The sequence below is a fragment of the Leptinotarsa decemlineata genome, unplaced genomic scaffold (genome assembly GCF_025532065.1).
Source record: "Leptinotarsa decemlineata unplaced genomic scaffold, Ldec_3_MD MMD2_tig00000690_RagTag_RagTag, whole genome shotgun sequence".
NCBI lineage: Eukaryota > Metazoa > Arthropoda > Insecta > Coleoptera > Chrysomelidae > Leptinotarsa > Leptinotarsa decemlineata.
In genome coordinates this window covers 3400491-3419199 of record NW_027412554.1, presented here as the reverse complement: position 1 = coordinate 3419199, position 18709 = coordinate 3400491, and the positions used below count along the sequence as shown (strand labels likewise).

Here is an 18709-nt window from a genome sequence, read left to right as displayed (position 1 = left end):
ACTTTTTGAAAAATTTTAAGAAAGGCTCGGAAAAATTGCAAAAGTTATAAACAATTCAGTAAAAAAAAGGGTTTGGTTTTTCGCAAATATTTCGGAAAATATTAAAGATTTCCAAACTTTGAAAAAAGATCTTTAGATAGGAGGAAATTTTCTACTAAATATGAATATTAAGGAACGATTTTTTTTAAATCATAATTTCTATTTCACTTTGATATTCTGAAAAAAAACTTTTTTTTCAATTATATATTTTTTAAAGTTTATTTAATACACAATTTGTTTTAAATTAATTTTTACGATATATTTTTTGAATACTACCAACAAAAAACAAAAACATGTGTCACTCTATTTTTTACATTTTTTAAAAATATTTTTCTATTTTTGCGATTGGCAATTCCTCATGGTTCTCAATCATTGTTGAAATAACTCATAAACTAATGGAGATGGGGAAAATACTCTTCAAGTCTTTTTTGTAATAAGCAAATAAGATTTGAATCAAGTGCTATAACCCTATTGTTTATAAAAAAGTTTGACAATTGTATACTCAAATACCCCATAAATCTGTTTTCTTTGACTTTTAAATCTTTACAACTCATAAACTATTCGACATACTTGAATAATTGAATAGAACTGGCTGATACTTCCATCCATATTAAGAAACTAATCAATACAGTTTATTATATGATTTTCACTATAAGGGTTTTACAATAAAACAGCGACACGTGTTTCGCTATACAATAGCTTCTTCGCAAGCATGAACTTGTTTAAACATAAACAAGTTTGTTCAAGCATAAACTTGTTTATACAGCGAAACACGTGTCGCGGTTTTTGTAAAACCTTCATAGTGAAAATCATACAATAAACTGTATTGATTAGTTTTCTATTCGACATACGACAAAGACACTTCGAGTCTTTTTGTTCTCCTTTTAATAATGAACAAATAGCATTCAAAACAAATGCCTAATTTCATTATTCATCAACTTTTTTGACAATTATTTTAAAAAAAACTCAAAACCACATTTATACCACTTTTCAACTCATTATTTCTTAAATTATTGAAAAAAATATTATTTCTTATTTTGTAATCTAAAGTAGTCTATTAACTACTTACGAGTAATTATAAGATAAAATATAATTTTTATAATTTTATTAATTTATTACAGATTTGAAATTGACAATTTTTGTTTCATTCCTCTGTTTTTTTCTTGATTATCTCTTTGATCTCTTTTGCGGTGGTGACTCGCAATCTTCAGTATCTTTTTCAATATCTCTTCTTCTTTCCCTTGTATTCCGATTGCAATTTCTTCGTCCTGTATATATTCGAATAGTTAATGAGTTATAAAGATTTGAAAGGCATAAAAAACAGATTAAGGGGGAATTTTAGTAAACAATTGTAAAAAATATGTTAAATGATAGGGTAAGAGCATTTCTTTAAAATCTTATTTATTTATTACTAAAAGGAAAACAAAAGAGACTGGAAGTGTCTTTGTCCTATCTCCATTATTTTATGAGTTATTTTGATAACAATGATTGAGAACCATGAGGAATTACCAAATACAAAAATGAAAAAATATTTAAAAAATTGTAAAAAATTGAGAAACATTTTTTTACACAAAAAAGGACACATAATCGTGTTTGTTTTTTTTGTAGTATTCAAAAAATAAATCGTAACAATTAATTTGTTCGAAACAAATTAATTTTTGAATAAATAAAGAAAATAGGAGTGAAAAAAAAGTTTTTTTAGAATATCAAATAGAAATAAAAAGTATGATTCAAAGAAAATCGTTCCTTGATATGCATATTCAGTAGCAAAAAATTGTTAATCAATAAATGCGTTTTTAAGCAATAAATGTTTTTTCAAGAAGCGATTTTGTTTTTAAAAATCATAATATTCAGCACTGATACATTTGATCATTTTATGTAACTTTAAATAATAAGAATATGAATAGATTTGAATAATTTAAAAAAATGTCATTGCTCTAATTGAATTTTTCACTTTTAACGCCTTTTATTATTAATAAAAAGTGGAAAATCAAATGTTTCTTTCAAGAAAAGCTCCAAGAAGTGAAAAAAATTTGAGGTTTATAGTTTAAAAATTATCAGGGTTTTTATGGAACTTCAAAACTTGTAAAAATTAGTTAATTAACTAAAGTATATCTAATAAAATATTCACGGGCAGAACTTTTTCCGTGGATTTTTGTTTATTCAAGTGTCTAGAAGGTATCTGAATTTTTTCTTAATAATGATATTTAATGGGTTAAAATGAATTTTATTGTTCAAAGGTCCGTATCGATCAACGCGTGCGGGACGCGCATCGCCCGCTTTTAGCACTATTTTCGCCTCTGAATTGAAATTATAAATATTGGTGATACTTTCGGAAGGTGGGACTTTCTTTAATAAATTTCCTCCTCTTTGAGGATCTTTTTTCAAATTTCGGATATCTTTAATATTTTTCGAGATATCTGCAAAAAACCAAACCCCCCTTCTTTTTTACTAAATTGTTTATAAATTTTGCAATTTTTTCGAGACCCTCTTAAAATTTTTCAGAAAGTTGCTAGAGATCATTCCGAATTGAATCAAAATTTTCGATGCCCTTGGACAGAAGTTCCAAAAAAAGGATCTTGTGATCTGATGTGTGATCTGAAGGCCTTCTAGATATAAGGAATATTATATTTCCATTTAGGGATCCCTGTATAGTAGTTATCAGTCAAACGGAATAAGTTTGACACTGAATAAATATGAGTGTGTTAACATAACGCGCAAGCACGTCGAATGGAATTTTCAGTTGTGCATTTTTCAACAACCACATTTTTCAATGCGCAATAACTTAGTAAACGGAAACAACAACTCCAACACCAACTGCACTGCGACTGTTGCCACATTGCCTTTGATAATGTCTACCGCAGTAGTAGACGAAACATCAGGAACAAAAACCTGCAGACCATGCCCAAAATACCCGGAAAATAGCTTTCACACAGTTATCGCAGGCCGTGAAAGTTTATATCTTTGACAATATATATTATTTATCATACCGCCTGTCAGTCTGACATCTTCAACTAGTTTGACAACTTTGAATCCTTGTGGTTTTTCATGGAAATGTACAATTAATTTTTGTAATGAAAGTATTATTTCCAATAATCATATCATGCAGGTGTCAATTTGATGTCTCCTATCAATATACTCTGCTCAACTCACCTTGAGTGTTGAAATGGAAAAATGATAACCAAGACAAAAATCATCGAATGATATTGATTATTTAGTTATTAAATGAACATTTCGTGATCAGTCAATATCACTCGGTATGTTAAAATAAAATATACCGGAATTATATCATGCCGCCACCAGAGAAGAAGCGAACTCAGCATTATCTCCTGACTCTGCAGAATTTACTTGTTTGCTCATTTGTTTTATTCAAATCAGTCAGTAACTAGCATTCACACTGTCAACATCGTTCTTTTGAGCTAAAAGTTGTATTTCGTAAATAAATAAATCTTTTTAAAAAGGAATTTCCATCACTCGTTGATGTTTTTGTCGCAGTCGGTAGGATAATCAGAATTGTGACGAATCGATCGCGCAGTTTTCGTGTTAACGATTGACTGATTATCGAACTCGAAATTGAATTTTGGTGATTAGTTTGTGGACTTGGATTACGGAGTGGCTTCTCAAACTTCCTAAAACCCAGTCTATTGGAGACCCGTACCCATTGTCAACAGCCTTTCATCGAGTTTTGGGACCAACATAGCCCAATTCTGCAAGGAGCACTGCCTGGAGAGGACAGAATAGCCGATCCAGACACAACCCCTTATAGTGGATAAGTAGATGAATACCATGCTCAAAGTCGTACTCATATTGCTGTAAGTACAATTTTAATGTCGCTCAATCAACTGTTGAATGCATTAGAAAATTTAGATATAAATACTCCTTCAACTGACTCACAAAGATTTTCAAACCCTACTCCTACACAAAACACAATCCTGAGACCACCTCTTCTCAATATTTTGCCAAATCAACTCCCTGATATAAATATGGCTCAATTTAAAACAGAATATTTAAGTTGCTTGCCAGAATTTGATGGCAACCCCAATGACCTTAACAGATTTTTATCAATTAGTGAATCACTTATCACAAATTTTTACGATAACATCAATGTAGATAATTTTCAAAACATTTATCTGCTGAACTCAATCATTTCCAAATTAAAAGGAAATGCAAAGACTATAGTAAACATTCAAGGAGCCAAAAATTGGCAAGATTTGAAAACAATATTAACTAGAAATTTCTCAGATCAAAGAGACGAGGTTTGTTTAAATAGAGACCTTGTTATGCTCAGACAATCTCATAACGAAAACGCTCAATCATTTTATGATAGGTGTTTGAATATTTTGAATTTGCTGTGTAGCTACGTAAATGTTCATGAAACAACAGATGTTGCCAAAACTTTAAAAAGAGAACTTTATCAAAATTTAGCACTAAAAACATTTTTATCCGGACTCAAAGAACCCTTAAGCACCACACTGAGATGTATGAAACCCAATTCACTTAGTGAAGCACTACAATATGTAATACAAGAGGAAAATGTTCACTATTTTCAAAATTTTTCAAATAGAAATGTTGCAGAATCTGTTGTAAATCAAAGACCGATACAACAAAGATCAGGGAATATCCCAAATAGTAATAATACCTCAAATTTGCACAATCAAAACCATTCATTCAATTCTAACACTCCAAATAACTTTTTCCAAAGACAAAATAACTTTCCTTCCCAGCCTATTAATATTCAACAAAGGTCTAGACCTCAACCACAACATTTTCCAACAAATGCACAGGTTTTCAAACAACCGCCTCAAAATGTTTTCAAACCTCAAAACAAACCGCAACCGAGACCTTCCCCTATGAGTTTATCAACACGAAATACTCGTTTTCAACCAACACAAATGAGTGTTTCCACAAGAAATACTAATTTTGCACAGCCATCCACGTCTTTTGCAAATAGGACACCACAGCCTCCAAGAAATTGGATTAGTGAAGAACTATTTAATACAGAAACGGACGAAATCAATGAACCCGACCAATCTTTTGAATCCGATGAATATTTTGATACTGCTCAAAATGTTGCCATTAATAATCGAGCTGAATCATATAACGAACATTTTATTTCCGAAGACATTGAACCACCAGAAAATGAAAACATAAATTTTCATTAAGAGCCTCGGAAAATGTCAATACGAATCCACAAATAATTTCTTTCAATTCCTCAAATTCAAGTGAATTATCATACATAATTTTTCCAGAATACAACCTCAAACTTTTGATTGATTCCGGTTCAACCAAATCATTCATTGACCCCGAAATCGCCTATAAATATTTTCCAAATTCAATTAAAAATGACCCATTTATAGTATCTACCGTTTTTCAAAAATCTGCTCACAAGTACAGTGCGGAACTTCCTTCCTCACAAATATTCAATTTACCAAAACCAATGAGTTTAAAATTTTTCTTATTTAAATTTCATAACGTTTTTGACGGTCTCATTGGCCTAGACAACCTTTAAATTTTACAAGCTAGTATTAACTTCGACAAAGGATATTTAATAACACCATACACAAAATTAAAACTTTTATTTTATCAGACTAGTAACGAACTTAATTTAGTCACAGTGGCGCCGAGATCAGAACAAGTGATAAAAATTAAAACATCTATTCCACATGGCGAAATTGTAATACCTCATTATAAAATTCATAATTGTCAAATACCACAATGCCTCAGTACAGCAAAAAATGGTTTGCTTTAACAACCATTTTAAATAACACAGTTAAACCAGTAACGTTAGATTTTTCGAAACCTTTCTCAGTCGAAAAATTTGATAGAAATGAAATCCAAAATATTGACTTGAACAATTTTGAAATATCTACCAACCGAAAGTTAGACCTGTCAAAGATAAGAACCGAACATATGAACGAAGAAGAAAAATCAAAAATTCTTGAAATTTGTGAAGAGTTTTCTGATATATTCTATAAAGAAGGAACTCCCTTGACTTTCACAAGCAAGATCAGACACCACATACGAACGACAGACGAAATACCTATATATTCGAAATCTTATCGATACCCGTTTATTCATAAACAGGAAGTCGAGAATCAAATAAAAAAAATGCTTGATTCAAAAATCATCAGACCAAGTAATTCTCCATGGTCGTCACCCATATGGGTCGTTCCCAAAAAGGCTGACGCTTCAGGACAACAAAAGTGGAGGGTAGTTATCGATTATCGGAAGCTCAACGAGAAAACGATTGACGATAAATATCCCCTTCCAAACATTCATGATCTCTTGAACAAGCTTGGGAAATGTCAATATTTCACGACATTAGACCTGGCTAGCGGTTTCCATCAGATCGAGATGGAAGAAAAAGACATCGAAAAAACGGCATTTAACACGGAAAATGGACATTACGAATTCCTCAGGATGCCATTTGGTTTAAAGAATGCTCCAGCAACTTTCGAGAGGGCAATAGATAATATTTTACGAGGAATTCAAAATGAAAAATGTCTCGCCTACCTTGACGATGATATAATTGTATTTTCCACCTTTCTTCAAGAACACTTGGAACGACTTAGGTGCGTATTCCAAAGGCTCAGAGATGCTAATTTCAAGATACAACTTGACAAATCTGAGTTCCTACGAAAGGAAGTTGCCTACTTAGGTCATATAATAACTCCTGATGGTGTTAAACCTAACCCAGACAAAATTAGAGCTATAAAACATTTTCCCCTTCCCAAAACTACCAAACAGATCAAAGGTTTCCTTGGTTTGTTAGGATATTACCGTCGCTTCATTAAAAATTTCGCGAAAATCACAAAATCTTTCACAAAATGCTTAAAAAAAGGTGCTAAAATCGAACACAACAATGAATTTATCTCCTGTTTTGAAACATGCAAAAACCTCTTAATGAACGAACCCATTTTGCAATACCCTGATTTCACGAAACCCTTTAACTTGACAACTGACGCCTCTAATGTAGCCCTAGGTGCCGTCTTGTCACAAGGAACTATAGGTAAAGATTTACCTGTGGCATACGCCTCAAGAACCCTTAATGATTCTGAGCAGAATTACTCCGCCATTGAAAAAGAGTTATTAGCCATTGTATGGGCCACAAAATATTTCAGGCCGTACCTGTATGGACGTAAATTTAATGTCATAACGGACCACAAACCACTACAATGGTTATTTTCATTGAAGGATCCCAACTCTAAACTACTGAAATGGAGAATCAAACTAGAAGAGTTTAACTTCTCTATAATATACAAAAAAGGCAAACTCAATACCAACGCAGACGCCTTGTCACGTGTTGAAGTACATACCAAAGAAACAAGAACTTTTTGGGAAGAGCTAGATGACATACTCCAAGAGTCCGAGCGTCTAGCAGGTCCATCTGTTTCTTTTAACCCTCAAAATTCAATTAATACTAACCTAGATACCCCAGACTACCAACCGTCTTTAGATATCTTAGAAATTGGTCAACCTTTACAAGACAATGACAACATCTCTATGGTAGTAAACGTAGAGGCACCCAACACTGAAAACCAATTCGAAGAACTATCTATTCCTCTATTAAATAATAGCAACGAAATCGAACAAACTCACGAAAACAGTACAAGGATAGACAAGGAAACCACCCTAGAAAATACTCAAGAAACCGAACAAACCGATAATCATACTGTTCATTCCAACGCGGACGAAAACCCAATCGTTAATATCCCAATAGTAAATTACGCTGTTAATTATGGTCAAAACCAAATCGTTATCTCATCAGTTTTGCACTCCCCAGCTAAACCAAAGATCACAATATTATTTGAGAAAAAGAAAAGAATTAATGTTCAACTTTCTAAAAATAATTTGGAACAAGAAACTATCAAATTTATTAAAGAATATATTGTACCAGATAATCAATACCACCTATTTTTCGAAGATCCTAATTTATATGAGCCTTTCTCATTGATCTTACAAAAATATTTCAGGAGTACTTCACTTAAATTCAAAAAATGCAATAAGAAACTTCTAGATGTCACGAAAAAACGGGATATAGAAAACACAATCAGAAATTATCATGAAGGAAAATCAAACCACAGAGGCATCGATGAAACACTTCAAAGAATAAAAGAAAAATATTACTGGCCGTATATGAAAAACTCGATTCAAACATTTATTAACGAATGCGAGTTGTGCCAACGATGTAAATATGATAGAAACCCCGTGAAAACACACCCACTGCGGTAGGTCCTTTTGAAATTGTTCACATAGATGTTTTCACCTTTGAAAAATCCAAATTTCTCACAATAATTGACAGTTTCTCAAAATATGCACAAGCATACTTTCTCGACGCAGTCGCAGGTACTGAAGTTGCGAATAATTTAATTAACTTCTTTTCACATCATGGCATTCCTAAACAAATAATTTTAGATAACGGAACTGAATTCAAAAATGCAGTAGTTACGGAACTACTTGCTTTACATAAGATTAAAGTTCACTTCTGTTCTCCAAATCATCCTCAATCAAATGGAGTCATTGAAAGATTTCATTCCACCATTTCCGAGCATATTCGCCTTCTCAATACAAAAGGATTTTCAAAAACACCAATAAAAATGAAAATGATTTATGCAATTCTAGCTTACAATCAATCCATTCATTCTGTAACTAAATTGAAACCTATTGATGTTATCAATGGTCACACAACCAGTAACGAACCTTTTGATATGAAACTAAACCAAATACTTCTGAATGACTACGTCGAACAACACAAAGAACGTGCGAAACTACTTTATTCAAAAATAAATTCCGACCTTATTTCGAAGAAACAACAAACAATTTCCAAACTGAATAAAAATAGAGATTCCCCAGAAAAATTTAAACGAAAACAGAAGATATTTGTTAAAACTCACGTACGGAAAAAGAATGCTAATAAATTCGCTAAACCCAGCAAAATTACATCAGTTAATAAAGACAGAAAAATTTTATTTACTGCACATCAAGCAAAGATTCACATGGACAATGTCAAACGCCCACTTCGAAGAGTTTACTCTTTCGACAACTAAACATGTGTTTATCGTTTCAGATTACCCGGAGTTCTCGCGACCCAAGAAGCAATAACACTTCGAAACCTTGAGAATAATCCCGGCTTGATTCCCGTAAAACTTGGCTCAGCAAAAGTACGAGAATTTTATCATTCGATTATTCATTATTATGATTTGAATCCGATAATAACTGAAATTAACAAATTGAAAACTAAATCATACAATCTAGAATATTTAATTTCAAAAAATGCAGATCATTTGAAAGACACCTCAAACTATTTGAGAATTTTAAAATTTGTAGAAGAAAATGCTGAAAAGAAGCTTATTGAAATACTACCACATCCAAGCAGAACTAAAAGAGGTTTAATGAATGGCTTAGGGTCAATTTTTAAAGCTGTCACCGGCAACTTGGATGCAAATGACGGTGAACGTTACGAAAATTTAATAAAACAACTGCAGCAAAATCAAAATGCACTGACAAATAATATAAGCACACAAAATACTTTAGCAATCTCTTTGATTGATACATTCAATAAAACGGTTCAGCAAATAAATCATAACGAAGAAATGTTGGCAGAAAAAATAAATCAAATTTCAAAAATAGTTCAAAATCATGCTTACAGAGAAAATTCAAATTTTATCAAAGATATAATGAATCAATTAATCAATATGTTCGAAATTATTATATCAATTCTTCAAGACATCAAAAACTCGATATCCTTTGCAAGAATTGGAATCATGCATTCAAGTGTAATGAAAACTAACGAACTAAAAAGAGAACTAGAGTCTCTTGAAATTAAGTTCAAGAAAAATCAATTACCGATAGAAGTTAGTTTAGAAAATATACCTTTGATTGAAAAATTAATTAAAATTGATTGTTACATACTCAACAACAAGATAACCTATATTCTCCATGTGCCAATAACCTATTCCTCTGAACTGAACCTTTACCATCTTTATTCAACTCCTATTTATACAGGGGGTCAGTTTAAGGCAATAGTACCGCGAAATAAATATTTACTAAAAAATGAATTGTACTACGCATTCATGAGCGACGCTTGCATGAAAATCCGTCCACAGTTATACATCTGTGAACAAGCTGACCTCTTCGAAGCAAAAAACACCAACCCTTGTGAAATCCAGCTTATAGACATCAAGGATCCATCCAGCTGCCAGCAAATAGATATCCACCTAACCCAATCAATGTTCAAACGTCTCGAAGAATCCAACCAATGGATTGGCCTCTTACCAAATGAAGAAACCATTAAAATGAAATGCCATCAACAAGAAGAAATGACCAAACTGATTGGCTCATTCTTAATCGAGATCCCAAATGGTTGCCAATTGACGACATTCCAAGAAGTCATTTCCAATGAAATTCGTTTAGCCACGCAGAGTAAGCCGATTTTATTTCCTGAAGTAAACATACCCAAGCAAATTTCAGCAACAAAACTGAACCTGAGTCTTCATCTGGACCAAATTGAATTAGATCGAAGTCCAAGGAACCTTTGGAAGCGCCAATAGAACTTCGAACCGTTCAATTTCCTCAGTAACCCTCCGAAGTTGAATCTGCGAAGGAAGGAATTATATCATGCCGCCACCAGAGAAGAAGCGAACTCAGCATTATCTCCCGACTCTGCAGAATTTACTTGTTTGCTCATTTGTTTTATTCAAGTCAGTCAGTAACTAGCATTCACACTGTCAACATCGTTCTTTTGAGCTAAAAGTTGTATTTCGTAAATAAATAAATCTTTTTAAAAAGGAATTTCCATCACTCGTTGATGTTTTTCCGGTAACTGAAAGCTATATGCAGTTTGACGCTGGCACAACGCCTTGGAAAAAGTTGTGAAGAAATTAAATACACACCTATACACACCTGCCTACATTTAATACGGTAGATATTGGCAACGTTGTTATGATTCCCGATAATCTAATTCATGTATGAAAATATACTCACTGTGTAACGCTCGATCACGCTACGGTGTTGGGTTACCACTGTGACAGCCCAAGAATTCGGCTCCGGCTAACTGAGTGAAGACGGGAGTGGGGAAATATGCAAGTATTGGCAAGTATTGGCTGTACTGTCAAGGTTAGTTCGATTTGGTGTGCTCTTCAAACTTTATCAAATAAATTGTGAAATAGAGTTATTTAAATATTGTGTTTGGTATCAAACTGTCAGGCAGAGTGCAATACATCTACTGAGCAAAACAATTTTGTTAAAAACTCAACAACAAATGCATAATTCCCAACAGAAGCGTTTAAGCATTCATTTTTTCTTCTGACCAAAGAAACCACATGGTACCAAAAAAAAAGTAAACTGATAAAGAAAGTGATAAATGCAAATTTCCTCTAGTCCAGTGGATTTAGGCAGAATTGCAGATTGGTTAATAAACTTAGTGTGCACTCACAGTGGGTAATTATCAACATTTGAATTATTGTTATGTTATGTGTGATAATAGTCAAGACGAAATAAAAATTTGTATGCATTGCGGAAAAAGGGTGAAGCTCTCCTTTGAATGTGAGTTTTGTCACGCATACTTTCATCCTAGCTGTGCGCGGCAGGCTAAGGTTGTATGTCAGCGAGACAATAAAGAGTACGTAAATTGTGGTCACACAGACAGCCAACTTACCACCCATACCAGATCTGAGAGTGATCCGAAAATGGATGAGAGAAAAATCAAATCAATCTTTAAGGAGCTGCTTACTGAGTTCTTGAACCCATTTAAGAAATCTATTGAGAAAGAGTTTTCCGAACTGAAGAAATCTACACAACATATATCCAATTCGGTTGATGAACAGAAAAGTAATCTTGATAAAGCTGTATGTGAACTACAACAACTACGTGTGGAAAATGGACAATTAAATAAGAGGATTGAAGCAATTGAGGTGAAAATAGCAGCCCTAGAGACTCAATTTACAGAAATTGAACGTTTACATATCGCTAGCCATGCTGAAGTTACAAATACATCATTATTCCAAACTGAGGAGGTCATTTCTGAATGGGAAGAACGTAAGAAGCGTAGCAAAAATATTATAATAACAAATGTAAGTGAGTCTACAAAAACCGATAAGACACAGAGGATTTTAGATGAAACCGATAAAGTACAACGTTTACTTTCAGATATTCAACTGCTTGATCGTAACGTTAAGGTATTTAGACTAGGAAAATTTGATCCAAATAAAATAAAATTAGTGAAAGTGATATTTAATACAGAAAATGATGCAAAGCAAGTTTTTTTCAATAAGAATAAATTGCCAGGTAATGTTAAGGTGTTTTTTGATCAAACAAAGATTCAAAGGGATTATTACAAGCATGTTAAAGATAAACTTAAAGAGATGGTAGAAAATGGTGATACTTCTAAAACTATAAAATATGTGAACTCTGTCCCTAAAATTGTTAATTTAAAAAACAAGTAGAGCCTAATATTCAGAATCGTTATGTCAGTTCTCCTAGTTTTGATCAACATATTATATATTCAAATGTTAGTAGTTTTTTAGCTCACAAGGCTGATATATTTTTGAACATTATTTGTTATAAGCCTTATGTAATTGTTCTTAGTGAAACATGTATCACTGAAGAGATAGATGATGCTGAACTTTATATTGAAAGGTATCAGATGTTTAGATGTAATAGCACAAGTCGTTATACGGGTGGAGTTTTAATTTTTGTAAGGGAAGATGTTGAAGTTAAGTCAAGTAAAACTCATATAACTGACATGGTTTATTGGTGTCTGTTCATAAAAATCAAAATAGGTAATAATATATGGAACATTGGGGGTCTTTATAGGTCTCCAAGTTCCAGTAAGCCTGTTTTTATTGATGCTCTGGAGGATGTGATAGAAACACATTTTTCTGATGGTAAAAGATGTTTATTGATTGGTGATTTTAATTTCAATTTTTTTAGTAATGAATATTATGAGCAAAAAATAAAAACACTATTTAATATGTATGGGTTAGATCAAGTTGTTCAAGATTATACGAGATGTTGTGGTGATTCAAAAACTTTAATTGATTATGTTGTTACAAATTATGATAATGTTAGAGCAGTTGTGAATGAACCTAACATCTCCGAGCATGGCATTATATCCATTAATTTATCCACTGAACACTTTCGATTGCCTGAAAAATCAATTACTTTTAGAAAATTTACAGATCAAGAGTATCATAATATAAATATGCAATTAATATCTTGTAACTGGAACAATAACTCAGTTAATGTTGATAATATTTTACATGAATTAATTGATAATGTGTCAACAATTGTTAATGTAATTGTCCCTGAGAAAACAATATATCTCAAAAGTAATTATGTACCCTACTTTGATGATGAACTTAAAGAAAAAAGACGTGAGCGTACTAATGCATATTACAATTTTAGGCATTGCGAGGGTGGTCTAAAAGAAGAACTTTGGAATGTCTATAAGATCATTAGAAATCAATATGTTGTTTTACTAAAGGAAAAAGAGAGATTATATTTTGAACAAACTATAGACAAAAATAAAAATAATAGTATGGAAATGTGGAAGTGTCTTAAAAAACTTGTTAAGCCAAAACAAGATGTTGTTAGCCGTATTCAGTTTGAGATTAATAATCAAAATGTAATTTTGAATAAGGAAATAGACATTGCTAATAATTTCAATTCATATTTCATATATAGTGTAAATGAAATAACTTCAGTTTTTCAAAATGTACAGCAATGGACCCATGACTACCCTGTTATATCAGCTAATTTCACTGAATTCTCGCCTTTAACAATTAATGAACTAAGAAATATTATATTCTCGCTTGACAAAACTAACAAAGCAGAAATTTTAAATGATAATTTCTTAAAAAAAAGCTTTGATGTGGCTGGGTACGCAATATTAAATTTAATTAACACATCACTTAGAACCGGTGTGTTTCCAGATCAATTTAAGATTTCCACTGTTGTTCCTGTACCGAAAATTAACTCAATTAAAGCTGAACATTTTAGACCATTAAATATACTGCCAACTCTTGAAAAAGTGTTAGAAATGTCTGTATATAACCAATTAATTCAGTACTTTAATACCAATAAATTGTTTATAGGCAACCAATCAGGTTTTAGAGCTAGACACTCATGTGAAACGTCTCTACAATTTTTAATAACTGAATGGAAAAATACAATTGATAGAAATCAGTACATTGTTGCGACATTTCTCGACCTTAAAAGGGCATTTGAAACAATTGATCGAAATATTCTACTTGAAAAATTAAAATATTATGGGATATCAGGGATTGTTTTCGATTGGATTCAAAGTTACTTATTCAACAGAAGACAAAAAACTAAATTTGGAAAAGAATTGTCAGATGAACTTATAATTGAGAGTGGCATACCCCAGGGTAGTGTGTTAGGTCCATTGCTTTTTATTATTTACCTAAATGATATTAATCACATATCTGGATCACACTGTATAAATCTTTTTGCAGATGATACATTGGTTTATTGTATACATGAAAATTTGGATCAGGCAATTGTTGAAATGAATAGGTCTTTAAATAGCATTGAAACATATTTATTTATTAATAAACTGAAACAAAATGTCAATTAAACAAAAAGTATGATTTTGACATCATCTTATAAGTATGATCAAATTGTTTGGGCAAATGCTGTTATAAATATTAATAATGTTAGCATTGAAATTGTGACTGAAATAAAATATTTGGGTTTCATAATTGATAAAAATTTAAAACTAAATAGTCATGCTGATTTTATTTGTAAAAAAATATCTAAGAAACTTTTTTTTCTCTCTCGTATATGTAAAAAAGTGTCTATGTATGCTAGGTTGACTATTTTTAAAAGCCTAATACAACCTCATTTTGATTATTGTACTACATTACTTTTTCTACTTGGTAAAAAGAAAATAGCGCAATTGCAAAAGCTTCAAAATCGGGGCATGCGATTAATATTGGGATGTAGCCGTTACTCAGCAATTAAATCGATGTTACAGTGTCTAAACTGGTTTTCAGTTGAAGAACGTATATTATATATGACTATGATCTTTATATTTAAGCTGCATAAAGGATTGCTACCCAATTACTTTCAAAAATTCTTATTGAGAAATAATGAAGTTCATGATTACAATACGAGAAGAAATAACAATTTTTACATTAATAAAACTAACACTAAATTTGGAATGAATAGTATATTTCATAAAGGCTTAAACGAATTTAATAAACTACCACAATTTGTAAAAGAATCTAATTCAATAAACCAATTTAAGTCATCATTAAAGAAGTATATTAGTGACAGCTCATTATGATATTTGTAATTTTTTTTTTTATTTTTTAATGTGAACTAACCTAATAACCTAATAATCTATAGATATGTATGTATATTTGGTTTTCCTTGAAAGGTACTTTAAAATGTTACTATATTTAAATAGTTAAGGTCGTGAGATATTTTTGAATTTATAATTTTTCTTTTTTTTTTGTATATTAGGCTTGCCTACTTAATAAATAAATACAAAAAAAAAAGTTAAATTTTAATTTTGGGCGCCAGGTAATTTTACCCCTTCCGAATACTTGTCTGATGTTCCTAAATTACCAAATGAACTTAAGCACATCTGTCACAAACAAAAAAATTGCATAATGAACTGATTTATCACCAATAAACAAAATTACATAATGATCTGATTTATTATAAATACTTCACGAAAATATCATATTATTTGTCAGTATATAAATTTATATCAATAAATAATATCTATATACATACAATTTGTATTTAGAGTTGAAATATAATTAAGTCACGATCAAATGTGGCAGAAATTAATATAGGTTCCAAGATAACCAAAAGAAACCATAAATAACATCAAAATTAAATAGCCGCTAGGTTTGGATCCAGAGCGAGAGGCACGTGTCATGTATGTCAAAAAAAAATAAAAGAAATCATCAGTATGAAACTAATTTCTACCGTTTTTTTACAATGTATTGTCTATATATAATGGTATGGTGTCAAGTGGCGAGGAAAAAAAATATAAAAAAAAACGACGAATCATTCACTGTCTACTTGTGTGGCTTGACATCTCCTGAAGTGCCAAACTCAAGGTTGAAGCCCCCGACTCCGCTGAATTCAGGATAGAAAAAAAAGCTAAAATCTTCTTCTTTAATTTTACCACTATTGAGTGAACAGCTCTCATTCAGATTTGTCTAACGATGTTCCCAAATAAAAAAAGTGCAGCTTCCGCACTGCCCCATAAAACCCTACGAAGAATGTTTATTTAAAAAAATTCGATGTTCCTTTCATTTTTATTCTACGAAATTCTGTTCTTTCCATGAAATCTGACAATCTAGCCGTGAAAAATTTTAACAAAACTACTCATATGAGTATTTTCGATACAAACAACAACAACAAACAACAAAAATAAAACTGAATAATCATTTGGTAAAAAAAAAACAAATTTCAGCTTATCGGCATAAGCTGAAAAACTGGGGAATGAAAATATTAATTGTCGCCAATATTGTTCACTTTTCTTTCCTAGATTTTGAAATAAATCTCCTCGAATAAAGTTCCATGTAAAAAAAACTATTCACTTAAATTACCGGCCAAATGTTTCCCTGAACGGTAAATATAATGAGAAACTATAAAAAAATTTATACATATTTCGCTGGTGATTTCAATCGAAAGGCCAGGACAAAATCAATGCTGATAACGAATGGAACAAAACACAATTAAAAAAAACATTCGGACGACTGCAGAAATCCTGATAAATGATTGGAAAATGATTTCCTCCGAAATATAAGAAAATTAGCAATGTCTTCCTTACTTAAAAAAAAAATCTAACATTGATATTTATTGATATATCAACCAAATAACCAAATTTGCTTTGAAAATTACGAATAATCCGAATGAATTATTTCCGATTCAATAAAAAAAAATGTATAACCTTTGTGATTATTCTCACATGTAAAAATAAGAAAGGAAAACTGGAATTTACCACAAGTTCGTGAAAGTCAAACAAGTATACGCTTATTATGATATATACAGAAGGAAAAACCATAATGAAACCTACCTTCAAGTTTCGGAAGGGTTTTCCAAAAATTCCAATCGGAATTTCATTTCACAATATTTTGGGCAATGTCTTCATTTTTTCCCAGTAAATTATCAACCGATAGTATGGTGAATACCAACTGATGAAAGTTATGAAACGACATCAGGTCCTATAAGAGGAAGGAAAAAGTACATAAGTTGAAGGTCCAAAATGGCGATGCTGAAAAGTCGGGGAAGATTTGGTGTCACTTACGTGAAGTTCTATTATCCTCCAAATAGAGTGAAAGGCCAATTTACATCAAATGCTATACCCAAGCAAGCAAAACTAGACACTGTTTTCACTAAGTGAAAACCCTCGGAAATAATCCTCAGAGATGTTTCTATAAACAAATTTTACAGGCGGGTCTTCTTCGAACCTTCACAAAGCAACCTCAAAAATGGAATCCGTAGGATTATCATATTGAAACGGAATAATATGAATTCCAGCGCATGACCATACGTCGTGGACAGGTGTGATGAACCAATGGGCAATTGAATAGAGCTGTTTCCAAATATCAAATCATTTAAATGAATTTTCCAAACTGGAACAATCTACTGAATGATTGGAAAAATCAGGGATTAATACTATGGGAAATATTTCCTCCCAGAGACAATTCCGCTAAAATATTTAAAATATAATATGGAATGAAATATCAACATTTCTTCAGGGATACGGTAGTTGATCTTTAATTATGACCTTGACTACTAGGTGTGTTGCAAGTATGAAAATATGTTTTCATATGGATCGGTTCTACAAAAAAAAACTTAAAATGTGCAAGATTTCGCCAATAGGATGCGGAAATATATTTAAAAAAAAGAGTTTGAAAGGGATTCTTTGAAGTTTGCGGCACGGTAGTACATCGCACTCCATCTACATTGAAGGTACTTCAATAACAATTGGAAAGGTACTGTCTATTGATTTAATGAAAGTAAACAACAATAGTTTGAATCTGTAATCTCACGGCCCACCAGTTTACAAACAAAAAGGAGAGAGGGACGGACCTACAGGTGCTTGAAAATTGTAATTCTGGCGTTTACGAATGATTATACCTTGTGGAACAAATTGGTACCGTTACAACAGGACTTCCTATTGTGAATCAGATGTCTGATGATGCCGTATACTGAGGAGCCCTCATAGCTGTTTGATGGACGGACGCACTACGATCGAATCCATGGTAGTCATTTTTTTTATTGCGATAAAAATCCCAGCCTACAAAGATCGGTTTTGCAGCACTTAACATGAAATATATACGGTAAATTCTTCAAATTATGGTGATATTATTCATGTTAAGTGCTGCAAAACCGATCTTTGTAGGCTGGGATTTTTATCGCAATAAAAAAAATGACTACCATGGATTCGATCGTAGTGCGTCCGTCCATCAAACAGTTATGAGGCCTCCTCAGTATACGGCATCATCAGACATCTGATCCATAATAGGGAGTCCTGTTGTAACGGTACCAATTTGTTTCACAAGGTATAATCATTCGTAAACGCCAGAATTACAATTTTCAAGCACCTGTAGGTCCCTCTCTCCTTTTTGTTTGTAAACTGGTGGGCCGTGAGATTACAGATTTAAACTATTGTTGTTTACTT

The 18709-nt window shown here is 32.0% G+C and overlaps 1 protein-coding gene across 2 annotated transcripts in view; it reads right to left on the bottom strand.

Moving 5' to 3' along the window:
• Positions 1–1132: 1132 nt before the first annotated feature.
• Positions 1133–18709, bottom strand: part of LOC111516713 (uncharacterized) — a 58014-nt gene continuing 40437 nt past the window's right edge. Inside the window, exon 3 of one of the 2 annotated variants that reach the window (XM_074174692.1) lies at positions 1133–1307. In XM_074174692.1, coding sequence (XP_074030793.1) covers positions 1155–1307 — 153 coding nt within the window. In that variant the 3' untranslated portion in view covers positions 1133–1154. Of the gene's footprint in view, positions 1308–12912; positions 13185–18709 lie in introns of those variants that run through there. The other variant, XM_074174693.1, reaches the window with a different exon arrangement.